The sequence below is a fragment of the Mus caroli genome, unplaced genomic scaffold (genome assembly GCF_978045245.1).
Source record: "Mus caroli unplaced genomic scaffold, Mus_caroli_1 scaffold_18, whole genome shotgun sequence".
Classification (NCBI taxonomy): domain Eukaryota; kingdom Metazoa; phylum Chordata; class Mammalia; order Rodentia; family Muridae; genus Mus; species Mus caroli.
The window spans coordinates 38,568,381-38,594,203 of NW_028227273.1; the positions used below are offsets into that span (position 1 = coordinate 38,568,381).

A 25,823-nucleotide genomic window follows, 5' to 3' on the forward strand; every position below is an offset into this window, starting at 1 on the left:
TACCTGCTTCTGCCTTTAAGTGCTGGCCTCGAACTCAGAAATCCACCTGCCTCTGCCTCCCAAGTGCTGAGATTAAAGACGTGCACCACCACTGCCCGGCCAGAATTTTATTTTATTGCAATATGTTAACAATCTAACAAGGAAAAATTACCCCACACAAAACAAAACACAACCCTTAGAACTGTGCTGTCCAGTCTGCCTGTAGTAAATGGTTCAGTTTCCATGAGACACACCTGCACACTTTGGTAAAGTTACAAAAGAAACAAAACCCACCAAGGAAAACATCCTCCTCAGTACAGGCTGTAACTACAAAAGAAATTCATCGAGGAAACCCATTTATCTCGCTTTAAAAAATAAAAATAAAAAAACCCATAATACAGAAACCCTCAGAATTCTCAGTTGCTGAGTTAAAAATGAGATGGAACTGATAACACATCTCAGCCTTCCATGACACCTAGTCAGTGCGCTCTCTGAAAACCAGGCTTCCAAGGTGGACATCCAATGCTCAGTGGTGAGGGTAGTGAAGAAGTAACAAGAGCAAGGCACATGCAGCTTCAGCCCAGCTGGTCCCCTGGCCTGAGGCCACAGCCCTCCCCTCTGCAATCGTGTTGGCGAATAGCAGGCCAGGGCATCTATGAAGGTCTGAGGGGCAGCTGCAGGGGCTACCCCTGGAATGAAGCACACAGATAGCTGCCAGGAAGACATGTCTGGGCTTTTCAAAGATGGCTGCAGATGGTTTCTAGGCAGCTGCTGTGGGGAGAACTACCAGCATGACATGAGGTCTGGTATGAAACTCAATGCTTTCTAAACCCATCTCAAAAAAAAAAAAAAAGAAAGAAAAAATTTTTTTCCTTCTCTTGGACAATAAATCGCAGGCTGTGTTACAGAAAGGGGGTGGGGGAATGAAAAACAGAAGTCCAACTGGTAGCCAGAACATGGGATTCCTATAGATGCCTGGTTAACTGGTGACCAGATTGGAAGAGTTGCCACAGACAGACGTGAAGGACAACACCTTCAAGCTAAACACACTATGAAGTTGGAACCATGAGCCCTCTGCCTGGGTCTTAGCATCACCGGCCGCTGCCATAGCCAGGGAAGAGCTGGTTGAGAATGGTCTGCAAGGGCTGATTCACCCGGGTTGGGGAGCTGTGGTCCAGCTCGTAGCGACAGGCTGGGCAGCTGAACACCTGGGCCCGGAAGGACCTGTCCAGACAGTCCTGCGTGAGACATAGGCAGGGTGAGAGGACAGCTCAAAGTAGCCCCACAGGACTCCGTCCTCTCACGCACACACAGAGCTCCCTCTTGGTAGCCCCTGGCAACATCTCGAAGGCTGTGGGGTCTGGGATCTCTATAAAGGACACAGCTGAGGCAACTCTCAAGAAACCCAAAGTGCAGAGGGCGGTTCCAAGCCATGCTCCCACCCCCTAACCCCTACCTCCTCACCTTACAGACGTTGTGCTGACACACGGTGGTGACTGGCCGGAACACCAGCTCCTGGCAGCAGATGCACTGGAAAGCCTCTTTCACCTTGCTCAGGAAGATCTGATACTGCAAGGCAATTGAGAGGGCCCACTTCCATCACTCTTGCCCCAGCCACAAGACAAGGGTCTCCCACACCCATCTGACCCTCAGCAAAGACTGAGCACACTGCAGTATAAGATAGACACAGACAAGGCACTGAAAATGGCAGGAAGGGGCTGAGCCTCTTCAAGTCCCTCTAAGTCCAGACCTCTGATTTCAGCACTGAGGCACATACAGAGTCTGAACTGATCATCCAGAATCAGTCTGTAACAAGTAGAGGCTTTATTCAGTTTGACCCTGAATGAGCCCCAGAAGCTGGCTTCCCCAGGACAGCAGCCATCATGGCAGGGCCTCATGTCACAGCCTTGCTAAAGGCAGGTACAGGTCTTCATTAACACGCATACATAGCAGTTACAAGATACAGGACTCTCACTCCGGGGACACACTTTAAGTCAAGCACAGCAGGGGCAAAGGGACATTTCCAGGGCCACAATGGCATAACAGGAAATAGGTGCAGCAGCCCTTGGGTGGTGGTTTGAATATGCTTGGCCCTGAGAGTGGCACTATTAGGAAGTGTAGCCTTTTTGGAGTAGGTGTGTCAGTGTGTAGGCATGGGCTTGAAGACCCTCATCCTAGCTGCCTAGAAGCCAAACACTCTCCTAGATGCCTTCTGAAGATGTAGAATTCTGTTCACAGCAGTAAAACTCTTAAGACACCATATGAGCCCAATGGATGAATGGACCACCACTGGAGAAGGCAGTGTATAGAGGAATATTCCTCAAGCATGAAAAGGGATATTCTGTCCAGGCATGGTGGTGCACGCCTTTGATCCCAGTGCTCAGGAGGCAGGTGGATTTCTGAGTTCAAGGCCAGCCTGGTCTACAAAGTGAGTTCCAGGACAGCCAGGGCTACACAGAGAAACCCTGTCTTGGGAAAAAAAAAAAAACAGGGGCTAGCGAAATGGCTCAGTGGTTAAGAGTGCCGACTGCTCTTCCGAAGGTCCCGAGTTCAAGTCCCAGCAACCACATGGTGGCTCACAACCATCTGTAAAGAAATCTGATGCCCTCTTCTGGAGTATCTGAGGACAGCTACAGTGTACTTACATTAAATAAGCAAACAAACAAACAAACAAACAGGGGTATTCTGATATCCGCTCCAGCACAGGTGAGCCTTGGTGCTGTGAGCCAGCATAGAAATACAAAGCTACAGGATCCCACTCCCAAGGGGTCCTTGGAGTCAGAGCCACTGACGAAGAGAAATGGTGGGTGACAGAAGTTAGTTCATGTTAAAAACCAACAGCTTTGGTGTTGGGTCATGTACAGAGACACTGGTGTGCTGCAGTAGAACAGACAGACTCTGACCCAGCTTGCCCACGGGAGCAATGGGACCCCAGTGGCTCACCGGCCCATCCTGAAGTGAACTTAGCACATCATCCCACAGCTTGGCGTTGCCCTTGTCCTCTTTGATGAGGTTGGTCTGCTGCACTGAGAGTGTGTACGGCTCCAGCTTGCTCTTCTTAGAGACACGGGGGCTGGAGAGGGTTGGCCCTGTGGGGAGTCAGGAGGAGGCAGAACAAGGCGGTGAGGAGTGCTGCAGTGCTGGTGAGTCAGACGTGGGGGATGTACAGGGCAGCAGCAAGTCCCAATGGAGGCACCTACCTGTGGACTTCTGCTTGCTTTTGCCTGTCTTGGAAGATGAGGGTCCCTGCTCCAAGGCCTTGGCTGGGCGCTTCCTGCTCTTCTCCTTGTTAGCCAAGGCCTCCAAGTAGCCTTCAGGGTACTGAACAGGGAGGAGTGGGAGGTAGAGTCAAGACTCGACCCATCCTGAAGTCACCCAACAAGCTCTTGGGCACTTGAGGGGATTTACTGCCCAAGCATGGAGGCCAAGTGTGGCAGCAAAGACATCCTACCTAGCTCCTGAGGGTCAGTAGTCCCTTCAGGCCAGCCTGAACTGTGTGGGAAGAGTCTTACCCAAAACTAAATAAAGCCAGAACTAGCAGCACATTCCTGTCACCCTTCACTAGAGGTAAAGAGAGGGTCAGGAGTTCAAAGATCATCCTGAGCTACATAGCAACCTCAAGGCTAGCTGCCGGTCCACGAAGCCAGATGCCCCACCTGTGACCTGGGAGACTGTAGCAAGAGGACCGATATGAGATACAGGTCAGCCTGAGTGACAGAATGAGACCTTTAAGAACCACAAAAAGAAAAACTAGTCTCAGCAGTCTTTTTGTTGTTTTCTTTTGGTTTGTTTTTCAAGATAGCATTTCTCTGTCCTGGAACTCACTCTGTAGACCAAGCTGGCCTCGAACTCACAAGTCCACCTGCCTCTGCCTCCTGAGTGCTGGGATTAAAGGCGTGCACACCACGCCCGGCTAGTCTCAGCAGTCTTACCACTGACCCTCTCCTAGCCCCCAATCCTGCCTCCTCACACACGTGTGTGCACCCACACGTTTCTGTATATTCCGCTATACACATTCAGTGCAGACCACAAACTCTGAGGCCGTACCAGCATGCCCTTAAATGTCCCCAACAGGATGAAAGTGTGACTACTGTTCTGGCAGCAGAGAGGTGAGGTAGCTCTCATGACATTGTGAGCTGCCATGTGGGCCCATGGGGGTGCTGGGAATCAAACTAAGACCCTCCGAAGGAGCAGCCGATGCTCTTAACTACTAAGCCATCACTCTCTCCATACTTAGTCAGTTTCCTGAAGACGGGATCTTGTATAGTCCAGGCTGGCCTCTAACTTCACTGTGGAGGCCGGCCTTGAACCCCTGACCCTGCCTGACATATGTGGTACTGCAGAGAAAACACGAGTTTCAAGAAGGGGAAATCTCTGCTCAAAGCCACAGGCCTAAGCCCAGTTTCGTTTTGCCGAGAGGGTCTTGCTACATAGCCCAGGCTGGCCTTGAACTCACAACCCTTCTGCCTCAGCCTTCTGGAGGCAACAGAAACCTTGGAGAGCCTGGAACCTGGAAGCAGAGCAAGCACCCTCAATCCCAGCTCGCACCATGATGGACAGCAAGCTCCAAAGAGGAGGTAGCTGGAAATCCCTTTGACTCCTGGCCTTCAAAGACACACACCTGCATAGTGAGCCCCAGCTGCCGAGTGCGGTCCTTGCCCTCCCGGGTCCAGGGCTCAGGCTCTGTGTCATCTCGTCGAAGGAGATAACGCCACACGAGGAAACCAGATTTTCCTCTCTCTGGCCAGTACTTCACCACCTGTGGAAAGGACAGTGTGGCTGATGCAGTGTGGTGTGGGGTCTCGGGGCACCGGCATGAGGACATGAGACAAGGGCAGGTGCTCAGTGCGCTCACCTTGTAGATGCCATCGTAGCGGTTGCCCTCTGCGGGTGCGTACTTGCTGTGTTTCCCGCCCTTCATGTTCCGGACCACGCGCACTGGCTTCCCTTGGCGCCAGTCTTCAGCCTCCGCACCTTTCTCATTGATTGGGGAGTGGCAATTGAGTGCCAAAGCCCTTTGGGGAGACAGGACACGCATGAGAAGTTACATGTCTCCACAAGAAAGGCACATAGAACCATGGAATCATCAACTGGACACCAAGACAAGATCCCTAGCATAGGCCAGGACCTGTCAGAGGCTACTGTCTGATTTAAATGCCTCCCAAAGGGGCTGAAGGGGTTGCTCAGTGGTTAGAGCACTGGTCGCTCTCAAAGGACCCAGTTCAATTCCCAGGACCTACATGGTAGCTCACAACTGTCTGGCTCTCTGGACACTGCCCTAGAAGATGCATTACAATAACCACATGTAGAGCTGCACCCTGGCTGCTGCAGACCGGAACACAGGGAACCCTGCCCAGAACCTCTCCCCCAGGCAGAATGGAAGTGTTACCCATGAGGGAAACAGAAGAGATATAAAAATGGTATACAACCAGGAAGGGATTTCCTGGCAATGCCCTCCCCAGGGAGAGAGAGCAGGCGCAAGGCTAGGCAGGGTAGCCTCTTCCCAGTGTTAGACACCACTGTCTATGGAAATATGACTTGGAGAAAATTCCTGGGGCTGGACAGATGGCTCAGCAGTTAGAGCACCAGCTGCCCTTGCAGAGGACCCAGGTTCTATTTCCAGCACCAGCGTGGGAACTCACAACTATCTGTAACTCCAGTTCTACGGGACCTGATGCCCTCTTGTGGCCTGATACTAGACACAAGTGGTGTTCAGACATCTTGACAAAACACCCATACAGGATCTCTGAGGTCCAAGCCAGCCTGATACGCATAGTGAGACTGTCTCAAAACTCAAACTTAGATCTCTGGGCAAGAGTTAATAGGAACCTATGTCCCCTCACCCTCTGCCACACAAGAGCAGTCACACCCATGGCACAGGGACCATGCTTTCTTTCCACAGACCTATTGTTATTAGTGAGCTTCTGGTCAGAGGACTGGCCTGCTGTACGCTTGTTGCCAGACAGGTCTCGGCCACCACTCCCTGTATATGTGAAGTAATTGCCATTGTCCTGCAATGGAGAAGAATGGCTGTATGAGCTCTCAGCATAAGGGTGAGTAAGCCTTGACACATTAGGTAAGGACAAGAGTGTGAACCCCAAGGAGGCAGTGAGACTGAGGGAGCGGTGGTATATGGACGCCCAGAGGAGCCATGTAGCTACCCTGTGTCCCCTTAACAAGTGCCACTCTTCGAAATGGCAGAGTCCTGTTCTAACATGGAGGGGACTGGAAGGTACATGCTCAGTGACATGAGCCAGACTCAGGAATACAGCACAGGGCCCCATGCCCTAGAGTCCCCAGTTGTCAAACCCACAGAGCGAGGGCGATGTGTGTCAGGAGTGCCTGATGAGACAGAGCCTCAGCATAGGGAAAACAGGAGGTTCTAGAGGTGGATGTAGAGACAGTGGCACCTGACATGTCTTGCTACTGAACTTGGGATGCCTCCTTTGCTGAGAAGGGAGGGTTGAACCACCCCAACCATGGGCGCAGAATGCCTGCTCCACCCTGTGACTTCCCATCTTCCCTTCTAATTAAGCAGCCATCACACCCCCACACGGCGGCCCTGACCATGACACCAGGCCAGCTCCTGCCACCCCATCCTACCATACTTAGCTGTGGCATCCTCAGTGCCGTTTTTCCTTATAAAATCAAGGCTTATTTTTGTGCTTTAGGTTACACCTTGTGGCATCTCTTTCTCTGGCAGAAATGAACCACAAGCGTCTCTGTTCTTGTTGTCTGGGGACACTATTAGGTCTGACAGGAGTGACTGAAACAGGTTGAGAGTGTGACCTGGCACCTCTAGCCAGCGCTGAGGGTGGGTACCAGTGTGGAGACTGGGCAGAATGACACAGAAAAGAACCCTGACAGGCTACCCAAAGCCAGCCTCGACTCCTGATCCATCCATCAGTCATGGTGGGCAACATGAGAGAGGCAAGTGTTAAAGGGGCGCAGTGCTCACCACATCATCCTCATAGCCACCAGCCAGGACCAATGAGTAGGCACCGTCGTTGCTCCGGCCATGGATGCCTGCCACATGAGGCCGATGCACACCGGACTCACTGACCTGTGAATATCAACAAGATACCCACTCCATTTCCTGGGGACTGTAACCCTCTACATACCCCAGGATGAGTCCCTAACAAGAGCACACTGGCACAATGGCTGAGTATAGCCACCATAAAGGAGCTAGCTGTGACAAGTCTAGGGTCATGCTGCAACCTGGCACCCTTCTCCAAGCAGGTACCCACCTGAACTCCCTGAGCCCACTCAGCAATCGTTCCCTGCCCCGCCACACTTGAGACATAACTCAGTAATGTCTGGAACCCTGCAGGAACAGCATACCTGGACTCTGAAGCGCCACATGGTGCCCACAGGGACACCAGGGATGGGCCCGAAGTGGTTGGCGGGCACAATGGTACACTCTGTGGTGCGGCCCACACATGCCATGCCCTGCCATGTGGAAAGGGCTATGTGAGAAATGGGGAGTGGGGAACAGGAACAGGGACAGGGACAAGAAGGGATGTGTGTCTCACCTTGCCCCAGTCCCGCCGGGAGGAGGAAGTGGCTGATGCCATTTTCGCCTTCTTCTTGCTCTCCTTCAGCTTCTCCCCTGCTTGTACCACCTCACTTGAGTCAGTGCGGCAGCTAGGGCAGTACCTAGGAAGACAAGAATGTCAACTGCATGTAGCCTGGTGCCCAAAGTGCATGGTGGATAGTGTCCTTCCCCCAGACACTGCAGACAGGCCAAAGAGAGAAGCCACACAGCCCACATGGCCGTTCAGAACCAAGGTCACGAGAGCTTACTTAGTCCAATCCAAAGTGTGGGTCCCTGGGCAGCTATGATGTGCTCTACCATCTATCCATGTGCAGCCATGTGCACTCAGAGGCACATGGTTAAACTCCAACCTGGACCGTCCCTACCATTATAGAATGTCTAAAAGACATGAGTTTTCTTAGCTTTCCACTAAGAGCCCTGTCTGCAGAAGGCTAGTGAGAGGGCTCAGCAGGTAGTACCTTGCCACCAAGCTTGAGGATTTGAGTTCAATCCCCAGGACCTACATGGTACAGAGAACTAACAAAGCTGTCCACACACCCAAACACAAAACAAAACAAAGATTAAAAAAAAAAAAAAAAAAAGGTTTTTTTAAGAACCTTTGACCCATGGTGGTGTATGCCTTTTATCCCAGCACTCAGCAGGCAGAGGCAGGTAGATCTCTAAATTCAACGTCAGCCTGGTCTACAGAGTGAGTTCCAGGACAGCCAGGGCTACGTAGAGAAACCCTGTCCTGAGTGGGATGGAGGGAGCTAAAGCCCCACCTCCTATGCCTCCCTTTACTTCATAAGAAATAAACTTCAAAGCCAAGTAGAGTTGCTCATGCCTCTATTTCCAGCAAGTCGACAAGAACAGAGCTGGAGCAGTGCTCGCCAACACTGGCTGCTTCTGCAGAGGCCTGGGGTTCGGTCCCAGCACGTGCATCATTGGCATCACAGTCACCTGTTACTCTAGCTCCAGGTGATGTGGCATCTCTGACCTCCGAGGGTACCCTGCTACTTCGCTTGTACATGCGTTAAGTATAATTTAAAAATAAAAACAAATTTTAAGGCTGGAGAGATGGCTTAGCAGTTAAGAGCACTGGCTGTTATTCCAGAGGACTGGGATTCAATTCCCAGAATCCATATGGCAGCTCAAAAGTTCCAGAGGATCTGACACCCTCATACAGGCAAAATACCAATGCACATGAAATAAAAATTAAATAAAAATTTTAAAAGTCAAACTAAAAAGGTTGGGCAGTGGTGGCATATGCCTTCAATCTCAGCACTGGGGAGGCTGACAGGTGAGTCTCTTTTGAGTTCAAGGCCAGTGAGTTCCAGGACAGCCAGGGCTACACAGAGAAATCCTGTCTTTAAAAATGAACAAATCCCAGTGTTCTGTAAGGGAAAGAAAGAGCATGCGTCATATGACAATACCCTTCCTTCTCTGGCAGAGTCTCAGGTTTCCCGTCTGCATAGGGTCAGACAGCTCAAAAGCAGCCCCCTTGTGCAGAAGGGAACCACAAAGCTCCCCAAGTGCACAGCTGCACAGTGGAGTGGGGCACATAGTGGCAGACCTGAGGGACACAAGCCAAACTCCCTTAACACTGATACAGCTTCCTCTCACTGAGCCTACAGTCAAGCTGACAGTCAGAAGGTCCTAGCCAAACTCCTATCATTGCTCCCCCAGCACTGGGCTCACAGGGCCATGTTAACAGCCCAGCTTTTGATGTGAGCGCTGGGATTTGAACTCAGGACAGAATTGTGCATCAAGGCTGAGCCACCTCCCAGCCTGTCTTCCATTCCCTTCTAGACCTGCTAGGTAACCCCAGAGGCATGCCACTCACCACTCCGGCTCAGGGGGGACAGAGGTGAGCGGTGGCTTCAGGCAGTACAGGTGGAAGGCCATGTCACACTCATCACACAACAGCTGTTTCTCAGGAGCCTCTCGCCCACCACACACGTGGCAGGCACACTTTCGACATGGTTTGTTTTCATCATCCTTGCAGAACCGGCAGGATGGGCCGCTCTTCCCTGTGTTCCGGAGGGCAGGAGGGGCTGCAACAGGCCACCATGCCACCTGGGATTGCCACCCCCACCCAGGCGCACTCAGGGCCCGACCAAGACTCACGTTGCGAGGGGCTAGCGATCAAAGGCTTCCTCTCGTTAGGGAGCTCAATCATCAAGACTTCATCCACAAACACAATCCGACAGTTATTGAGCTGAGAGTCATTCCTGCAGAACATCCCAAAACCTTAGCACACTATGGGGCTGAGCCTGGGCTTCTTCACCCAGGTTGATTCTTACCCTTTGGTTTCTACACGTGTGGATTAAATCATCTGGGCAGTCCTGTGCTACAGACAGCACCCTTCAGCTGTCTAGCCTCAATTTCTGCCTACATCTGGCAAGCTAACTGCCCCTGGACATCCAGGAATTCTGCCCCTGCCTCCCATGTCCCTAGCAGTGCAAGCTTCTGCAAGTGGCTTTTATGTGGGTATTGGGGATTTGAACTCTGGTCCTCATATTTGCACAGCAAGTACCCTTACCACCCACTGAGGCAGGTGTTTGAAGACACCCTGGGCAAGACAACAAGGTATGGTACCCTCCAAAGGAGGCAATTGCCCTTGGCCTGCTGTGCATATACAAGGCTACTATGTGTAGGCTGGCAGGCCTCCAGAACCACTCAAGCCCACACCTTCCCACAGCATGGGACAACATGAACAAACAGAAGCATCCAGAAAGCCAAATCTGGAGGCCTTGAAGGGAGACTAGGCCAAAGAGGGCTCAGTGGAAGGATGAGAGAGGCTATCAGGGTCCCTGTCCAAGCAGGTCACTCACAAGAGCCTGATGTTGCCGTATAGCTCACGTGCCGTCCTGGTTTGGCGCTTCCTACAGATCTCAACATCATACCAGAAGCCACGTTTCCTGGGGTAGTCCACGTTATAGTTGGCCATGACCACCTGACCCACCTCCAGGTTCTCCCATGGGATCACAGTTCGAGCACGAGCACGGACATTCTTGGCTTTGACAATGTCCACTCCATGCTCTGGATAGCTGCAAGCAAAGGCCCAACCTCAGACCTACCAGGCTAACACATGCAGTCCCTTCATAGGGACAGAGATGTGATAGCATGGGGAGCCATGTTCCGGGGGACCACAGTGTCTATGCTCGTGGTCTAGGTATGTGGAACGTGGACAAATGTATCTTCCCCATCCCAGCACCAAGGGAGACAGCAACTTGAAAGGAAGGCTTTGGCAGCTCAGTGCACCCAATGGGAGTAAGGACAGCTTTGGGTTCTCATGAGAGAAGTGACAAAGTAGCACAGACAATAGCAAACACTATGGTGAGGTGGCCATATGCCCATGAACACAAAGTCAGGGCAGCCTAGAACAGTTGGCCTGGGGAAGCAGACTTTAGGAAATTGTTCAAAGACAAAGGGAACGGTTTCTCCACATCCACATCTGTGGAGGCAGACAGAGCAGAGCTGACTACTCCAGAGTACTCCCTCACTTCAGGTCCATCACAGAACTCTGCTCAGCAAGCACCCTCTGCCAAGCACTTCCACACAAAATGACTCTTTAAATAAAGCTTTATTAACAACAATAAGCAGAGCCGGGCGTGGTGGCGCACGCCTTTAATCCCAGCACTCAGGAGGCAGAGGCAGGCGGATTTCTGAGTTCGAGGCCAGCCTGGTCTACAAAGTGAGTTCCAGGACAGCCAGGGCTACACAGAGAAACCCTGTCTCGAAAAACCAAAAAAAAAAAAAAAAACAACAACAACAATAAGCAGGGGGCCACAGAGCTGGAACATGGAAATCTCTAACTAGATGTCAATTTATGCTACTGGGATCTGTGCCATCTACTATATGGACGGAACCATCATAGGCAGGCAGGTGAGCCATCCAGGCCATCTAGGCCATGGACAGTAAAGAGCTGAGGCCAAAACCCCAGCATATGACCAGAAGAGGGAAGCAGAGTCCAGCAAAGCCATAAGGGCAGGGGCCTCCTGCACCTATGGGAACTCTGTGAAGGTTGAGACCGAGGAAGACACTCAAGAGAGCTTCACACACACAGACTGAACAGGAACAGATCAAGGCAGGGCAGCGCATGGCTGGGCTCCTAGCACTAGGAAGCCTAGGGAAGAAGGGCCCTTTGTCTAAACAGGGCAATGAGGGTGGGACAAGGGCAGCCTCCCAGATCCCCAGCAGCAGTGACTTGGGGAGGACAGGGCAGGACTGATGGCACTCACTCATCATACTTGACATGGTACATGATGTCATCCTCCGAGGTCTTAACGGCACTGGAGCTACAGGGCTCGTCCTCAGATAGGGCTTTCTTCTGTACCTGGACCACCTGGGCCTCAAACCATGCACCGAAGATATTGTCACGCACGTCCACATACTCATTGACCTACGGGAAGAGGCGGCTCAGGAGACCCAGCAGCAGAGCAGACCCAGGGCCACATATGCCAGGCAAGTGTGCCTGTGCCCAGCTATGCCTCCAAGTCTCACTCTGTAGCCCAGGTTGGCCTTACACACTCAAGCATGCGGCCTCAGCCTCCAGAGTAAGGGGATGTTGGGTGTGAGCCACCATGTCCTACCTGGCAGCAAAGCTCAGCACTATGGACACTGGATGAGACTGGACTATTCTATACAAACAGCTCAACAAACACCTTCTGCAGGAGACCTCTGCTCGGATGGCTGTGACTATCTCCATAGAGGTTTACTGACAGCAAATAAGTAGTGACCACATGTGACACTAGGTCCAGTTGCTGAGCCACATCCCAGGCCTCCATACACTCCATATTGGAACCTCCCACGTAACCCTAGATCCTTGGGTGAGAACCTATACTGCCACAAAGCAGATGATACAGCGCACAGATCAAGAGTGATGTGGTCAGCTGAGCAGTGGTGGTGCACGCCTTTAATCCCAGCACTTGGAAGGCAGAGGCAGGCGATTTCCGAGTTCGAGGCCAGCCTGGTCTACAAAGTGAGTTCCAGAGCAGCCAGGACTACACAGAGAAACCCTGTCTCAAAAAACAAAACAAAACAAAACAAAAAACAAAAAAGGGGGGCTGGAGAGATGGCTCAGAGGTTAAGAACACTGGCTGCTCTTCCAGAGGTCCTGAGTTCAATTCCCAACCACATGGTGGCTCACAACCATCTGTAATAGGATCTGACACCCTCTTCTGGTGTGTCTGAAGACAGCTACAGTGTACTTATGTATAACAATAAATCTTTGAAAAAAAAATAAGTGATGTGGTCACAGAGGACAGACATGGCTCTGTCTCATGGGGCACTCACTCTTCAGCTTCAACCACATCTGCTAGGTTTCTCAGGGAGGCTCAACCTCCAGTTTGACAAAAATACAGAAGTTTCAACTGTAGAGGGAACACCTGCAGGTAGTGCAGTCACCAAGGAGTCAGTCCCAAGAGACCCTGTGCAGTTGTCAGTACAGAGATGGGCAGGCACTGCCAGGGTTGGCAAAGGATAAGTCTGGGTTGGGAACAAACCCAGAATGCCACCGTCACATCTGCACCCAGCCACAGAGAACCTCACCTTGTACAGCCCCAGGTCCGTGTCCTCCCACACAGTCTTGTCATCCGCTTCAGCTGCCCCTTCACCATGCGTGGACGACTTGTCTGATTCACTGTGACCCACACCATAGCCAGAGTCCGAGTCTGAGAGCTCCGAGTCCCGTTCTTTTGTACTGAGAGGCAGTGCCAGACTCTGGCGCACAAGCAGCTGGATTGTGTCATTGAGGCGCACATCATAATCAAAGAGTGTGTGGCCGTCCTCCATCTGTGGGGAAATCCATAACAGACCGTCTTCCTCAGAGGCCTAGCATGGGGAAGGGGTAGATGGGAATACAGAGGCCAGACAAAGCTCTGTTCCAGGCCTGGGCACTCACAGCTGCTCTTGAGAAGCCATGCAGAGAGCACTATCAGTACCCACAGAGGTTTTAGGGTTACAGTGAATGACGCCCCCACCCCTGGAAACTAATTGGGAGGGCATATGAAAGAAAGGTTTGCAGGCCCACATAACCTATGGTAACCAAGAACAGACCTGACCAAGCCTGAGGACCAATGTGGGGGACTGGGACTTCAGGAATAAGAGTCCTGGTGTGCAAATAGGACTGGGGGAAGGGAGGGATGGCAACCCGTCTAAGGGAACAAGGCTCTTCAGGAATGAGACTGGGTCTCTCTTCAGGAACTCTGCATGTAGGAACAGCTTGGGAGACAAAGCAGTCAGCAGTCCATGACAGCTCTGATGCACGCTTACATTGGAGGTCAGGACCCACATTCCACAACACCTGTCACCCAACACAGAGACTCTGCACCATAGGCCAGACTTGGGGATCCCAAGATGGAAGGGGGCAGAGAGAAAACACATGAGACAGTGACCACAGTAAAACCAAGTCTTTCTGCAGATGAACAGACACTGTTGTGTGCCATCCACACAGCGAAACGTTAGTCATAAACAGGAGCACAGCTAAGAAAGTAACCAAGGACATCTGACAGCCATACACATACAATGCCTATGCATATGACAGACACACACTATACATACAATGCCTATGCATATGACAGACACACACACATGCCAAAGTTCTCAAATACAAAGCAAAATGTGGTAGTTACTGGGCCCAAGGACTGGTGGTCAGTGCTGGCACCACTAGGAGGTAGGGCCAGAAGAGGAGGCAATCAAACCACAAAAGCCTCCCTGCCCCCCAAGGAGCCCACCAAGCTGTCCCAACCATGGTCACAGCCTGGGATGCAAAGGGCAGCCCCCACTCAACACGCAGGGCAGGATGCGGCTGGAACAGGCTCTGAGCAGACTCAGCCAGCAGTTCTAACTAGAGCTCTAACTCACAAGGCCGGTTGGACGGCTTCTGGCTGCTGCTTCTAGAACTACCCCGGAAGGGCCCCCGGGAAGGCAGGTGGAAGCCTGCAATGGCATGTGACTAGGACTAGGGGTGGGTGTAGTACCCCCCACCTACATCCCACTTACCAAATGGCTGGTTAGGAAATTCAGGAAACCATGTGAGCCCAGGCTCTGGTCACCCCTGGGACCATCTATCACAAGAGGACAGGACAGTCTAAGAACCTAAATGCTCAACTCCCACTCAATGACCTCAACAACAGCTGAGTCCAGCAACAGCTAAATCCAGGACTCAGTCTCAACTCCTGGCTAACTTCTAAGACTGAGACTAAAACCCCAGGGCAGGGGCTGCGCACACACTAATGTGCAGAAGACCCTGGGCTCCATCCCCAGCACTACACAAACCTGTCATTCCATCTCAAGGAGAAACAAGCTCAGGGTTATCCTTGGCTACACAGAGAATGCCTACAGCTTGGGCTACACGGGACCTTTATCTAGATAAGTAAAAGCTGGTGAGATGGCTCAGCAGTAAGAGCTCTTGCCCTGTGAGTCCACAGTGAAAGGAAGCACCAACTTTCAACACTGTCCTCTGACCCCCATGCACATGGAGGTGCACACACACACAGTAACAAGGAAGTTCTAAAAAAAATCAACAACTAACATTTTCAGACTAGACTGACCTTGAACCTGCAACCCAGTCTCAGCCTCCTGAACAGCCTGATAGGCAGGCCTTGGTCCAACCACTTTGTTCCTGACACATTGGGGGAGGGAGGGAGGAGGGTGACCAAGTTACCTGTAGCCCAGCTAACCCTGAACTCCACAGGTAGAGGAGACAGACCCAGTGCTGGAACTAAAGGTATGGTTTTTCCAGGGTATTTCCAGGGTCCTCAAGCATTTAACCAATACTGTCAGCATGGCTCATGCGATCATCAATGAGACCAGCTAAGGAAAAGTTGAAAGGGAAGGATTCCAAGGGGCTCCTGGGTGATTTCTAGAGACTGTCTTAACAGCAGGGAATCCTGACATAGAAACAGAACACCCTGAGTGTACATCACCCTGGGGGTGGGGGGGGACCCTGGGTTGATAATCTGGTGACGCCATCAAGCCAGGTCCTGCTCAACTCATAACACATCACCATGTGCAGCAGCCACCAGTCAGCCATGCTTGTCATTTGGGACACGAAAGGTTAAGCTGCCCATGACCAGGGGGACAAAGAACTTAGCAACATTAAAGCCTGAGCATACTGAGCACATTGACGACTACGGCTCTTTTCACAGGCAGTCTCAAGATAACATGGGTCTACCAGACACATCTGCCCTAGCAGGGAGGCTGCTCAGAGCCCCCTCCCACACAGGCCACCCTGCTCACAGGCAAGGAGGGGCCAGCACACCAACTCCAGACACCAGCTAGCCCCTTTCAGTTCTCAATGGATGGAGGCATCTGGGCCACAAGAGAAAAGGAGAAAGCCAACGAGTCATGAACCATGATCCATGTAAAACTTTCTCAAGAATGGACTACTTGTTCATCTGTTCCTATCAACCACCACAGAAGAAGGCTTCCCCTAGCTCTCTGCTTATCCCCTACCTTCCAGCCCCTTGCTCCCTCCCCATGACCAACCTGCTGTGTCCTAGTAGCCCCAGCAGCTGGGGAAGAGACCAGAAGCCAAGCCCTAACCCTTGACAAAGCCAACAGTGCTACAGTATGGAGAGAGGTAGGGAGAGGGACCAGGTAGTAACGTGTGCTGCAGGTTTGCTACAGGTTAAACTGTTAACAGTGAGGCTGGGCACACTGCTCATTCCTTTAGGCAGAGAGGCAGGCAGATCTAAGTTCAAGGCCAGCCTAGGCTACTTGAAACCCTGTCTCTCAATAAACCACCACCACTGTTCAGGGAGAACCTGGACAAGCATTCCCACCTTTGATGGTCCCAGAAGAAAGTGAGCCCAGTGACCTGATAGAAGACATAGGCAGCCAGTTAAAAACCAGGAGTTAAAGGCTGAGTCTCTGCAGTAGGTATGGTCACTTATACCTCTTCCATGTTCTGTGAACTTGACCCACTACAAACAGTTCCCAGGAAACACACTGGGTATGAAAGGAAATGAGTTTCCACAGAGGGCAATTGAATACGGCATCCACACACCACCCAGCTGAACAATATCCCCACTCCCATCCAGGAGAGCCGGCAGTCACAGCCAGCCCCTCCTGGGGCCAGGGAGAGGGTCCAAAACCAAACCCTTGGACCTGGACACCAGAGGGCAGCAGTGCCCTGCCCAACCACAACCACAAAGGTGAGTACAGGCCACAAAAACCTGGCAAGTCGACTTTGGCCCCTTCTCTGCTAGTGGCAGTGTACTCAGCGCCAAATGGGCCTCACAGGCACTTGCCCCACCCCAGAGACCCCAATGCTAGCACAGGCAATCTCAGTACCTCAAGACACCAATAAAAGGTAGCCCAGCTGGAGGACAAGGATAAGATGCCCCAAGTGCGGGCAACTGGGCTGCAAAGATGCCTGGAGAGGTGTAACAAGGGATTAGGCACCAAGAAGGGCCACTGGCCCTGTTTTCCCCACAAGCCCAGTCAAAATCAACGTTCTGCAAATGAAGTGGGTCCTCGGGGGAGGGGTGTGTGTGTTGCTGTCTTATGGGAACAAGCTGCAGGCAATCAGGGTGGATCTCAGAAGTAAAACCTGGTCTCCTCTTACTGCCTACACGTGAAGACTGTTACACACATTCTAAGCAGAAACTACCTTGGGGCCCTCTATGGCCACTTCACACTTTCTCCTCAAGAAAGATAACGTTGAGGAGAGAGTTTAAAAGATAATAAAGAGTACCAGGCTTCAAAGCACGAGGCCAGCTGGTCAGCTGCTGAGGAGGCCTGCCTTTGTTCGCCCCCTCCTCCTCCCCAGCATCTGAGGCATCTCCTTCCGGGACGGGGGACGGGGACCACCGACTGGCGACTTGGGGGGGCGGGGCGCGGGCCTACTGCTTGGTGGCTTTGAGAGGCAAGAGTGCTTGGAACAAAGCTCAGAGGGTGGATGAATGGAAAGGCGCCAGTGGCCCCCTTACCTGTTTGCCCCTGTAAAAGAGTCTCTGCAGTTGGGGTTCCACGTGAAACACTTCCTCAATCTTTTTCCTCAGCTCCTGCACCTTGGTCAACCTGGACAGAGAGTTCACGGTGTGGGTCTCCTTCCCATCCATAGTTCGAACCTGGATCCACATGATGCCGATGTACTGGAGAGAGAGAGACAGAGACAGAGGGAGACCCCCCCAGTCAGTGGGGCCTGCCAGGAAGGAGGAGGGGAAGTAGAGTACCCTCGCCCTCGTTACATCGGATGGAGCAAAGGAAGCAACTCCCACGATAAATCTCCTGTAGTCCTGGCCTCCTACATAGGGCAAGACCCCACCTTGGGAGGACCAGGTGGCATAAATTAGGCACTTAATGTTTTAATAACCGGCGAGTGGGGACACTTGAGTGTGAACTGCCAAAACACCCTGGGTGATCCAAGATCATCCATCCACCACGTTTCCAATGAGGGAAAAGGGAAAAAATGTCCATGGCGGGATAAAGACCCTGGTCGGGCTGAAAAGTGCCAGCAGCTACTCATTCATTCATTCATTCATTCCGCGTAGTTCCAGTAACGGGAACTCGCCAACTCCGAAGCGGACTGGAACCTCAAGTCCCGGGAAGGAGAACTCGGTCACAGAAGGCAGGGGCCCCCGCGCGCGCGCACACACACCACTCAGGACTCCCCCAGAGTTCCGGACCCGTGCCTCCCGCGCGCGTGCTTAGAGCAAGAATCACCCCCCCCGCCGTGGCCATGGCAACTGGCAGTCCCGGCTGGGCCACCCGTTAGCGCGCGCTTGTGGCCACAAACTCACCTGAACCCCACCCACAGCTGGCTGCCCTAACTTCCCCTCAGGACACAGACCCTGGCCTCCCGGAAAGGCGCTTTAAAGACCCGGGAGGCACAGAGCCCACGCCCACATCCGCCGCCGCCGCCCAGGCCAGACCCCTGGAGCCCCGCCGTTTAAGTACCGCCCTTCCCGGAGAGCTCGCTGCTGATTGGCTCCTCCCGGGCTACGTGCCCCGCCCTCCTCGCATGCGATTGGCCGAGATGACCTCGGAGACGCCTGGGCGCGCGAAACCCGACTCGGGCGCGACAATTGAATCTCGGGGAGTGTCCGCTCCTAGGCGTGGAACCGCGTGCACTTCCCCGCCGGACCCCACGCGTTTCCCACGAACTTTAGCGGCACCCAGGAGAGTAAAAACACAGGTGCAGCGTGGAGGATGCCCCTCAGGTTGCCCCTCAAGGGATGCAGAACCACGCATGCGCAGTGGCTGTGCACTGCCCGGAGCCACGCGCGGGAAACTTCTGCCAAGTTTTCGGGTCTAACCGTGCGCGCAGGGCCGGAGGGAGGCTCAGCGTGGAGGACACAACTCGGATTCCTCTTACACGAGGTGTGGAACCCACGGGTGGGCAATGGCCCTCTGCAGATCTCACCCCACGCGCGGGAAAGTTTTGCAAAGCTCCCCCCCCCACGACCCGGGCCGTCAACGTAGTGCGCCTGACCAGTAAGAGGGCTACGTGTAAAAGACACCCATCGGATCCCCTGAAGCAAGCCCCCGCAGCCTTGTTGTGAATAGGGTTCCTTTCAGTTTTGCGTGGTGCCCCGCGTGCCACTGTGTGCATAGAGCGTGCTCTTCCACTCACCTCTCTCACGGCGGCGATCCGCACTCTCCTCTCCCTTGGAACGCCTGGTTCTGGGTTAGGGCTCTGCGGCTGGGTGACCCAGAAAGGAGCCGCGTGAGTGGCGGAAGACCCAAGTGAGCACTAGAGCGCGGGTTCCTTCCAGCTGCTAGGACTTTTTTCCCGCGAAAACTCAGGGCGTTTTTATTAGTGTGCACAGGCTGCTGCGGGAGACTTCCACCCCAATTGGGTGGGGAGGGCTCTTGATTCCTGATTGGCTGGCGCTGTGGCGGGAAGCGAGAAAGTAAGTGGGGCGTCCTCAACACTGAAGATCTACCCCACCCCCCGGCTCCGCCCAACGGGCCACGGACTTTCCCTGCCGGCTAAGCTCACTTTACCAAGAAGGCCCAGTTCCCCCACCATGTAAACCTCATAGCATTCCTGGGAGAGGAGAAAGGGACACCACCACCACCACCCTGAGGCTTCTGACCACACTACATGTCTATTCCTTCTCAGCTGGACAAACTTTGACCTCTTAATCTAAGCAACCCTGAATCTATATTCATATACCCTAGGGGAACTTGAGGGGTGCCTCCCCACCAGATACCCTGCACCCCATGTCTGGTCTGAGCTCATTGAGTAACAGAACACTACAGGTAGTCTCTCATGCTACCCATCCGCAGGGCTTCTTTTCCTGCCTGGTTTCCCCACCCCCACCCTACCGTCAGCAAGCTGTCCAGGCGTGCAGGGCCTCCCTGCCCCCTCCACCCCTGCGGCCTGCTCCGATCTAACCATTCTTGGCGGACACTTGGCCGGCGCTGGGCATCTGTGCAATATCTAGTGGATAGAGAAACCAGAGTTAGGGGGCCCAACTGCTTGTGAGGCACACCCTCCCCTCCAGCATTTGCCATCTCTCGGAAAGCAAATCCTGATCTAGAAAATAACGGAGAAGAAAATAATGAACATAGAGGACAATTCCAGGTACAACCACAAGTCACGAGGTCAGAAGTGACCAGTGGCCACGTGGGGGCTGGGAAAGAGGCACTTCCGGCTGGGGACGCCAAGGACACATGAGGTATAAAGAAGGCTTAGAGGGAAAGGCAGGAGGAGGCACCTGGACTGGAACAAGTAAGGCATCAGAGGCTGAGTGAAGGACATTGGTTTTGGAGGTCCTTAGCAGAAAGACTTCCAATTTTTGTTTAACTGTGTTTGTTTTTGAAAAGAGTCTCACATAGCCCAGGCTAGCTTCCAACTTGCTCTGTAGCTGAAGATGACTTAGAACTCCAGAGCCTCTTGCCTCTCCATCTTGCTAGTTCTGGGCTAACAGGTATTGTACTACCCCCAGACCATTTGTGGGGCTATGTACAACTTGTCCCTCCAAAGATGTTTCAAGTATCTTTCCGTGAGCCCCAAAGGTCTCCAGGCCCTCACCTCTCACCTCCAAGAGCTGGGAAAACAGGGATTTCTAATGGTAAGGAAAGATTTCCCAGATGGCCATTAGCCTCCTGACACCCTCCTGGCACTCAGGCACTTGGAAAGTAGAGCTAGGAGGATCAGGGGTCGAAATCCATCCCTAGCATGGGCTACAAAGACCATGTCGCAAAAATGCATGTAACAAAGATAATTAACATTAAAAGTCAAGGTGAGGGGCTGGAGAGATGGCTCAGCAGTTAAGAGCACTGGCTGCTCTTCCAAAGGTCATGAGTTCAATTCCCAGCAACTACATGGTGGCTCACAACCATCTGTAATTGGATCTAATGCCCTCTTCTGGTGTATCTGAAGACAGCAACAGTGTACTCATATAAACATAAAATAAATATTTAAAAAAAAAAAAGTCAGGGCGAGCCAGGCAGTGGTGGTGCACACCTTTAATCCCAGCACTCTGGAGGCAGAGGCAGGCGGATTTCTGAGTTCGAGGCCAGCCTGGTCTACAAAGTGAGTTCCAGGACAGCCAGGGCTATACAGAGAAACCCTGTCTCGAAAAACCAAAAAAAAAAAAAAAAAAAAAGGAAAGGCTTCAACTGGTAAAGGTGCTTGCAACCAAGACTGAAGACCTGGCTCAATCACAGGGCATGACACAAACAGTGGAAGAAAACTGACTTCTGTGATCTCCAACCTTCATGTGCATGTGCCCACACACACAATAAATATATATATATATGTATATATATATATATATATATATATAATTTAAATAAACAAGGTGACATGATGTCAATGTTTATGAAAACAATTGAACAAGACCAGACAGACCACAATAAACAGGATCTGCCATGGAGCATCAGGACATCTGGTTTAGGCTTTAGTGTCCTGAAACTCGCTATATACCCCAGGCTGACCCCAAACTTAGCAGTCCTACTGCCTCACAGTGTTGGATTTAAAGGCATAAGCCCCCCAGGCATACTAGTTCTTTTACTTTAAGGGTCACACAAAGTTGCCCAGGCCAGCCTCGAACTGTTTTGAGCTTCCTGCATTGGCCTCCTAAGTTGCTGTGGTGACAAGCCTGAAGCTCCAGGCCCAGGTTTGTTGTGGATAGCCTTGGGGCTAATTATATTCGACATTAATTCTGTTCTCCTGTGAGTGGAAAATCACCTGAGTCAACACTCAGGTGATTTCCTATAAATCTGCTTCCCACCTTAATTTGTAAAATAAAGGAGAGCTGATAAGTGGGCAGATAAAAAGGGGAGGTAGAGCAGAAGGTAGGAGAGAGAAGAAGGAGAAAATGGAAGAGGGAGAGGAAGAAAAGTGGAGCTGAAGCACATGGCCTGGAGAAACCGCAAGTTCTTTTTTTTTTTTTTTGGTTTTTCGAGACAGGGTTTCTCTGTGTAGCCTTGGCTGTCCTGGAACTCACTCTGTAGACCAGGCTGGCCTCGAACTCAGAAATCCGCCTGCCTCTGCCTCCCGAGTGCTGGGATTAAAGGCGTGCGCCACCACGCCCGGCAGAAACCGCAAGTTCTAAGGGGTCTCATAATCTGTGGGAGATGGTAGTGTAGCGGTAGATCTGCCCAATCTAGGCGCACAGCGCACATACGAATTGAGTCAAGTTTTCATTGTCGGGGCATATTTGGGAGGAGATTTACTGCAACACAGATTGGAGGGCTCTGGTTTGCTATATGTCCTAGTATGCTAGAATCAGGACTAGGGTGTGGGTGGTCCTGGAGATGAGGGAAAAGGATCAGGGGTTCGGATCAGCCTTGAGTACAGAAGAAGCTCAAGGCCCAGGCTAGCAGAGCACCTGTCCCCTTTCTGGAACACTGGGTGGAGCGATGTCACAGAGGACACCACAGCTGCGGAACCCAGGGGAATCTGATGATACTCGGGGGATAGGGAGGATGAGTCTCCCCCGCCCAATCTCCCATGTCTGTGGTGAAGTCCATCGAGGTAGTGCTGCCCAAAGATGCGGTCTACCTGGCCGGCTCTATCATAGACGGGCAGGTGGTCCTCACCCTCAACAGTACCCTTGTGGACCCCATCGTGAAGGTGGAGCTTGTCGGTAGGGGTTACGTTGAGTGGAACGAAGAAATCGGAGAGACCCGTGATTATAGTAGAGATGTTATTTGCAATAATAAGGCAGATTATGTACATAAAACAAAAACATTCCCAATAAAAGGTAAGCATTCGGCCTGGGGTGGGAAAGTAAATACATCTACTAGTCAATCAACAATCTCTTAGGAATATCATGCGAGTTAGAGCTAGGCAGAGGGAAGTTATGTTAAATAATAACCAGTGTGAAGATGTGAAGAGTTGAGAACCAATCTGGACAGGGACATTCAAAATGAACTCCCAAAGATCCCTGGGAAGTACTACTGTATCCAGTCTGCAAATGGCGGTGAAAGCCCTCTAAGTCAGCATTCTTATTAGCTTACACGAACTTCTCCCTCTGGTATTGAGACTTGAAGGTCACAGGAGAAGAGGGGAGGACAGAGGATGAGGGACAAAACTTCTCAATCCGGCCAACACAACTCTGACATTACATCACCCTGAGCGCCCTGGGAGTGCTGTCTCCCTCCCAGATTGTGTTATGGGGTTGTTGTGGGTGTTCAAAGGATTTCCAACTTCGGTATTTTGTTTTAAAATGGTCTCTCTGTGTAGCCCTGGCTGTCCTCTCTGTAGCCCAGGTTGGCCTCAAACTCACATCTACCTGCCTCTCAGAGGGCTGGGGTTAAAAGTTTGTGCACCCCCCCCATTTTGTTGTTAATATGTTATATTAATTTTTATATGCATGACTATTTTGTCTACGTGTCTGTCTGTCTGTCTGTACCATATGTGTGCCTGGTGCCGAAGGAGGTCAGAAAAATGCATCAGATGCTCAGAGACTGGAGTTACAGCTGCTGTGAGAAGCCGCCATGTGGGTGCTGGGAACTGAACCCAGGTCCTCTTCGAGAGCAGCCAGTGCCCTCAATGCTGAGCTGCCTCTCCAGCCTCTTGTCTTGGTTGTAAGAAAGGGTCTTACGCCAAGTGTCAGGAGTGGTTTTTTTTGTTGTTGTTTTGGTTTTTTTCGGTTTTTTTTTTTGTTTGTTTGTTTTGTTTTGTTTTTCATTGAAAGATCTAACACCTGGGAACAGTAGCACTTTGGAGGCTGAGGCAGGAGGATTCCTGACAGTTTGGGACCAGTCTATGGCACAGAGCCCTGGGTTCCAGCTCCAGCACCATGTAAGCCAGGCATACCTGTCACTCAGCATTGGAGGTAGAGACAGGAGAGTTGGATCAGAAGGGCAGGTCTTCCTACGCAGGGAGTTCCCAGCCAGCCAAGCTTGTCTTGAAAGACAGCACAGGGCTAGAGAAATGACTCAGTGGTTAAGAGCACCAACTGCTCTTCCGAAGGTCCTGAGTTCAAATCCCAGCAATCACATGGTGGCTCACAACCATCCATAATGAGATCTGACGCCCTCTTCTGGTGCATCTGAAGACAGCTACTGCGTAGTAGTTAGATTAAATAAATAAATAAAAGAAAGACAGCACAACAGCAAAAAAAAAAAAAAAAAAAAAAAAAAAGAGGAAGGGGTTGGCTAAAGAGAAGGCTCAGCCTTTAGGAGCACTGGCTGCTAACCTCTGAACTGCTGACCTCTTCCAGAGGTCCTGAGTTCAATTCCTAGTAACCACATGGTAGCTCACAACCATCTGTAATGAGATCTGGTGCCCTTTTCTTGTGCGCAGGCAAACATGAAGGCAGAATAATCTTTAAAAAAGAAAGACTGAGTTTATAACTTGTGATTCATTCAGCTACTCAGGCATTTATTGAGCACCTACTGTTTTCCAAATGTATGTTAAGTGTTCACTCACAACACTAAATACAACAGATAATGTTTCTAATGTTACAGATATTGCAGGGGAGGGGAGGCTATAAAAAGGTCCATGGTGCCCAGCACTTGGGAGGCAGAGGCAGGCAGATTTCTGAATTCCAGAACAGCCTGGTCTACAGAGTGAGTTCCAGGACAGCCAGGGCTACATAGAGCAACCCTGTCTCGAAAAAAAAACAAAACAAAAAAATAAATGTAGGCAGAGTAGGAGGGTCCAGCTTCCTTAGCTGTCACTCAGTCAATCAACAAACATGGGGTTGTGGCTAGTGGTTAGGTCCCACCAGCAAAGGTTCTGGATGGTTCTCACATGTGGCCTTGGTGTGTTTCACTTACAGATAATTGGTTAAGGGCAGGCAGCCACACCTTTGACTTCCATTTCAACTTACCTCCCAGGCTCCCGTCCACCTTCAACAGTAAGATCGGCCACATCTCCTACTTTGTGCAGGCCCTGTGCTTGGACCGGGAGCATATCCTGGCCAAGAAGAAGCTGTACCTGCTGGTCCAAGGGATTTCTGAGTTCCGCCAGAGGAATCTAAGTGAGGTACCCAGGCATCCAGGGGACGGGAGCAGGAATCGTAGGGATGCTGACCCAGGCTCCCGGGTGATTCCACACAAGGTGGCTCAAGGAGCAGCAATAGGACTTAGTAGATAAAGGGGATTGTTGCCAAACCTGATTACCTGAGTTCAATTTTTAGGGCTCACTTAAAGAAAAGAATCAACTCCATCGCTTTGCCCTTGTCATTCCCCTTCCCCGCCCCCATGCATGGTGAAACCTGGACATTCTCCCTTCCCTCCTTCTATCCCCGCCCCCCCCCCCCCGACACACACACAAAATAATTGATCAAAAAAAATTCTAACCAGGCAGTGGTGGCACACGCCTTTAATCCCAGCACTCTGGAGGCAGAGGCAGGCAGACTTCTGAGTTCGAGGCCAGCCTGATCTACAGAGTAAGTTCTAGGACAGCCAGGGCTATACAGAGAAACCCTGTCTCAAGAAACAAAACAAACAAAAAACAAAACAAAACAAAACAAAACAAAAAACCAAAAAAGCAGGACCCTAGCAGGTCGGATGACTCTCAACTCTGATTTTTACACCTTGGAACGTTGAGCCGTGTCTTGCAGACAAGTGACTGTTGGGGCCACTCCAGGCACCCAATTCATAATGGAGCTCTTCTACCAACACCCCCCAAAAACTGCTAAAAAAGCCAAGTGAGGGGCATTGGAAGGAAGGGTCAAGGTGGCTTGTCCAAGAACACAAATGGTTGTCACAGTGGGGAAGCTGTTGGTATGGAGGGCAGGGACTTTGCCCAACACCGCGCATTGCCCAGGACACCCGCAGAGAACAATCTAGTCCTTCCTCAGTGTCTCTGAAAGAACCTTCAATGACTTGGGCCCAGGTGACATAAAGAGGACCTCCTGGTCGCACAGAGCCTGGATCCTTAGTGGCTCCT

The 25,823-nt window shown here is 51.7% G+C and overlaps 2 protein-coding genes across 7 annotated transcripts in view; one reads left to right on the forward strand and one right to left on the reverse strand.

Moving 5' to 3' along the window:
* Positions 1-99: 99 nt before the first annotated feature.
* Positions 100-19,231, reverse strand: Uhrf1 (ubiquitin like with PHD and ring finger domains 1). Of its 6 annotated transcripts, none has more exons than XM_021149919.3 (17): positions 19,098-19,231; positions 17,452-17,616; positions 13,067-13,309; positions 11,758-11,918; positions 10,348-10,563; positions 9,641-9,744; positions 9,357-9,567; positions 7,512-7,635; positions 7,321-7,428; positions 6,938-7,042; positions 5,884-5,990; positions 4,835-4,994; positions 4,601-4,738; positions 3,180-3,300; positions 2,923-3,068; positions 1,444-1,548; positions 100-1,217 (listed from the first exon to the last, which is right to left on the reverse strand). In XM_021149919.3, exons 2-17 carry the CDS (start codon positions 17,602-17,604, stop codon positions 1,071-1,073), a joined length of 2,349 nt encoding a protein of 782 aa, XP_021005578.1. In that variant the 5' UTR covers positions 17,605-17,616; positions 19,098-19,231; the 3' UTR covers positions 100-1,070. The 6 variants fall into 6 exon arrangements, with proteins under 6 accessions (XP_021005578.1, XP_029327563.1, XP_085688969.1 ...); XM_029471703.2 differs by having other exon boundaries at positions 9,357-9,543; positions 19,098-19,205; XM_085832843.1 differs by lacking the exon at positions 19,098-19,231 and adding an exon at positions 18,265-18,426 and having other exon boundaries at positions 9,357-9,543; positions 11,767-11,918.
* A 3,147-nt stretch (positions 19,232-22,378) lies between these two features.
* Arrdc5 (arrestin domain containing 5) overlaps positions 22,379-25,823 on the forward strand; it is a 6,581-nt gene continuing 3,136 nt past the window's right edge. The window contains exons 1-2 of the mRNA XM_021149729.2: positions 22,379-22,683; positions 24,709-24,914. Coding sequence (XP_021005388.1) covers positions 22,431-22,683; positions 24,709-24,914 — 459 coding nt within the window. The 5' untranslated portion in view covers positions 22,379-22,430. The remainder of the gene's footprint in view (positions 22,684-24,708; positions 24,915-25,823) is intronic.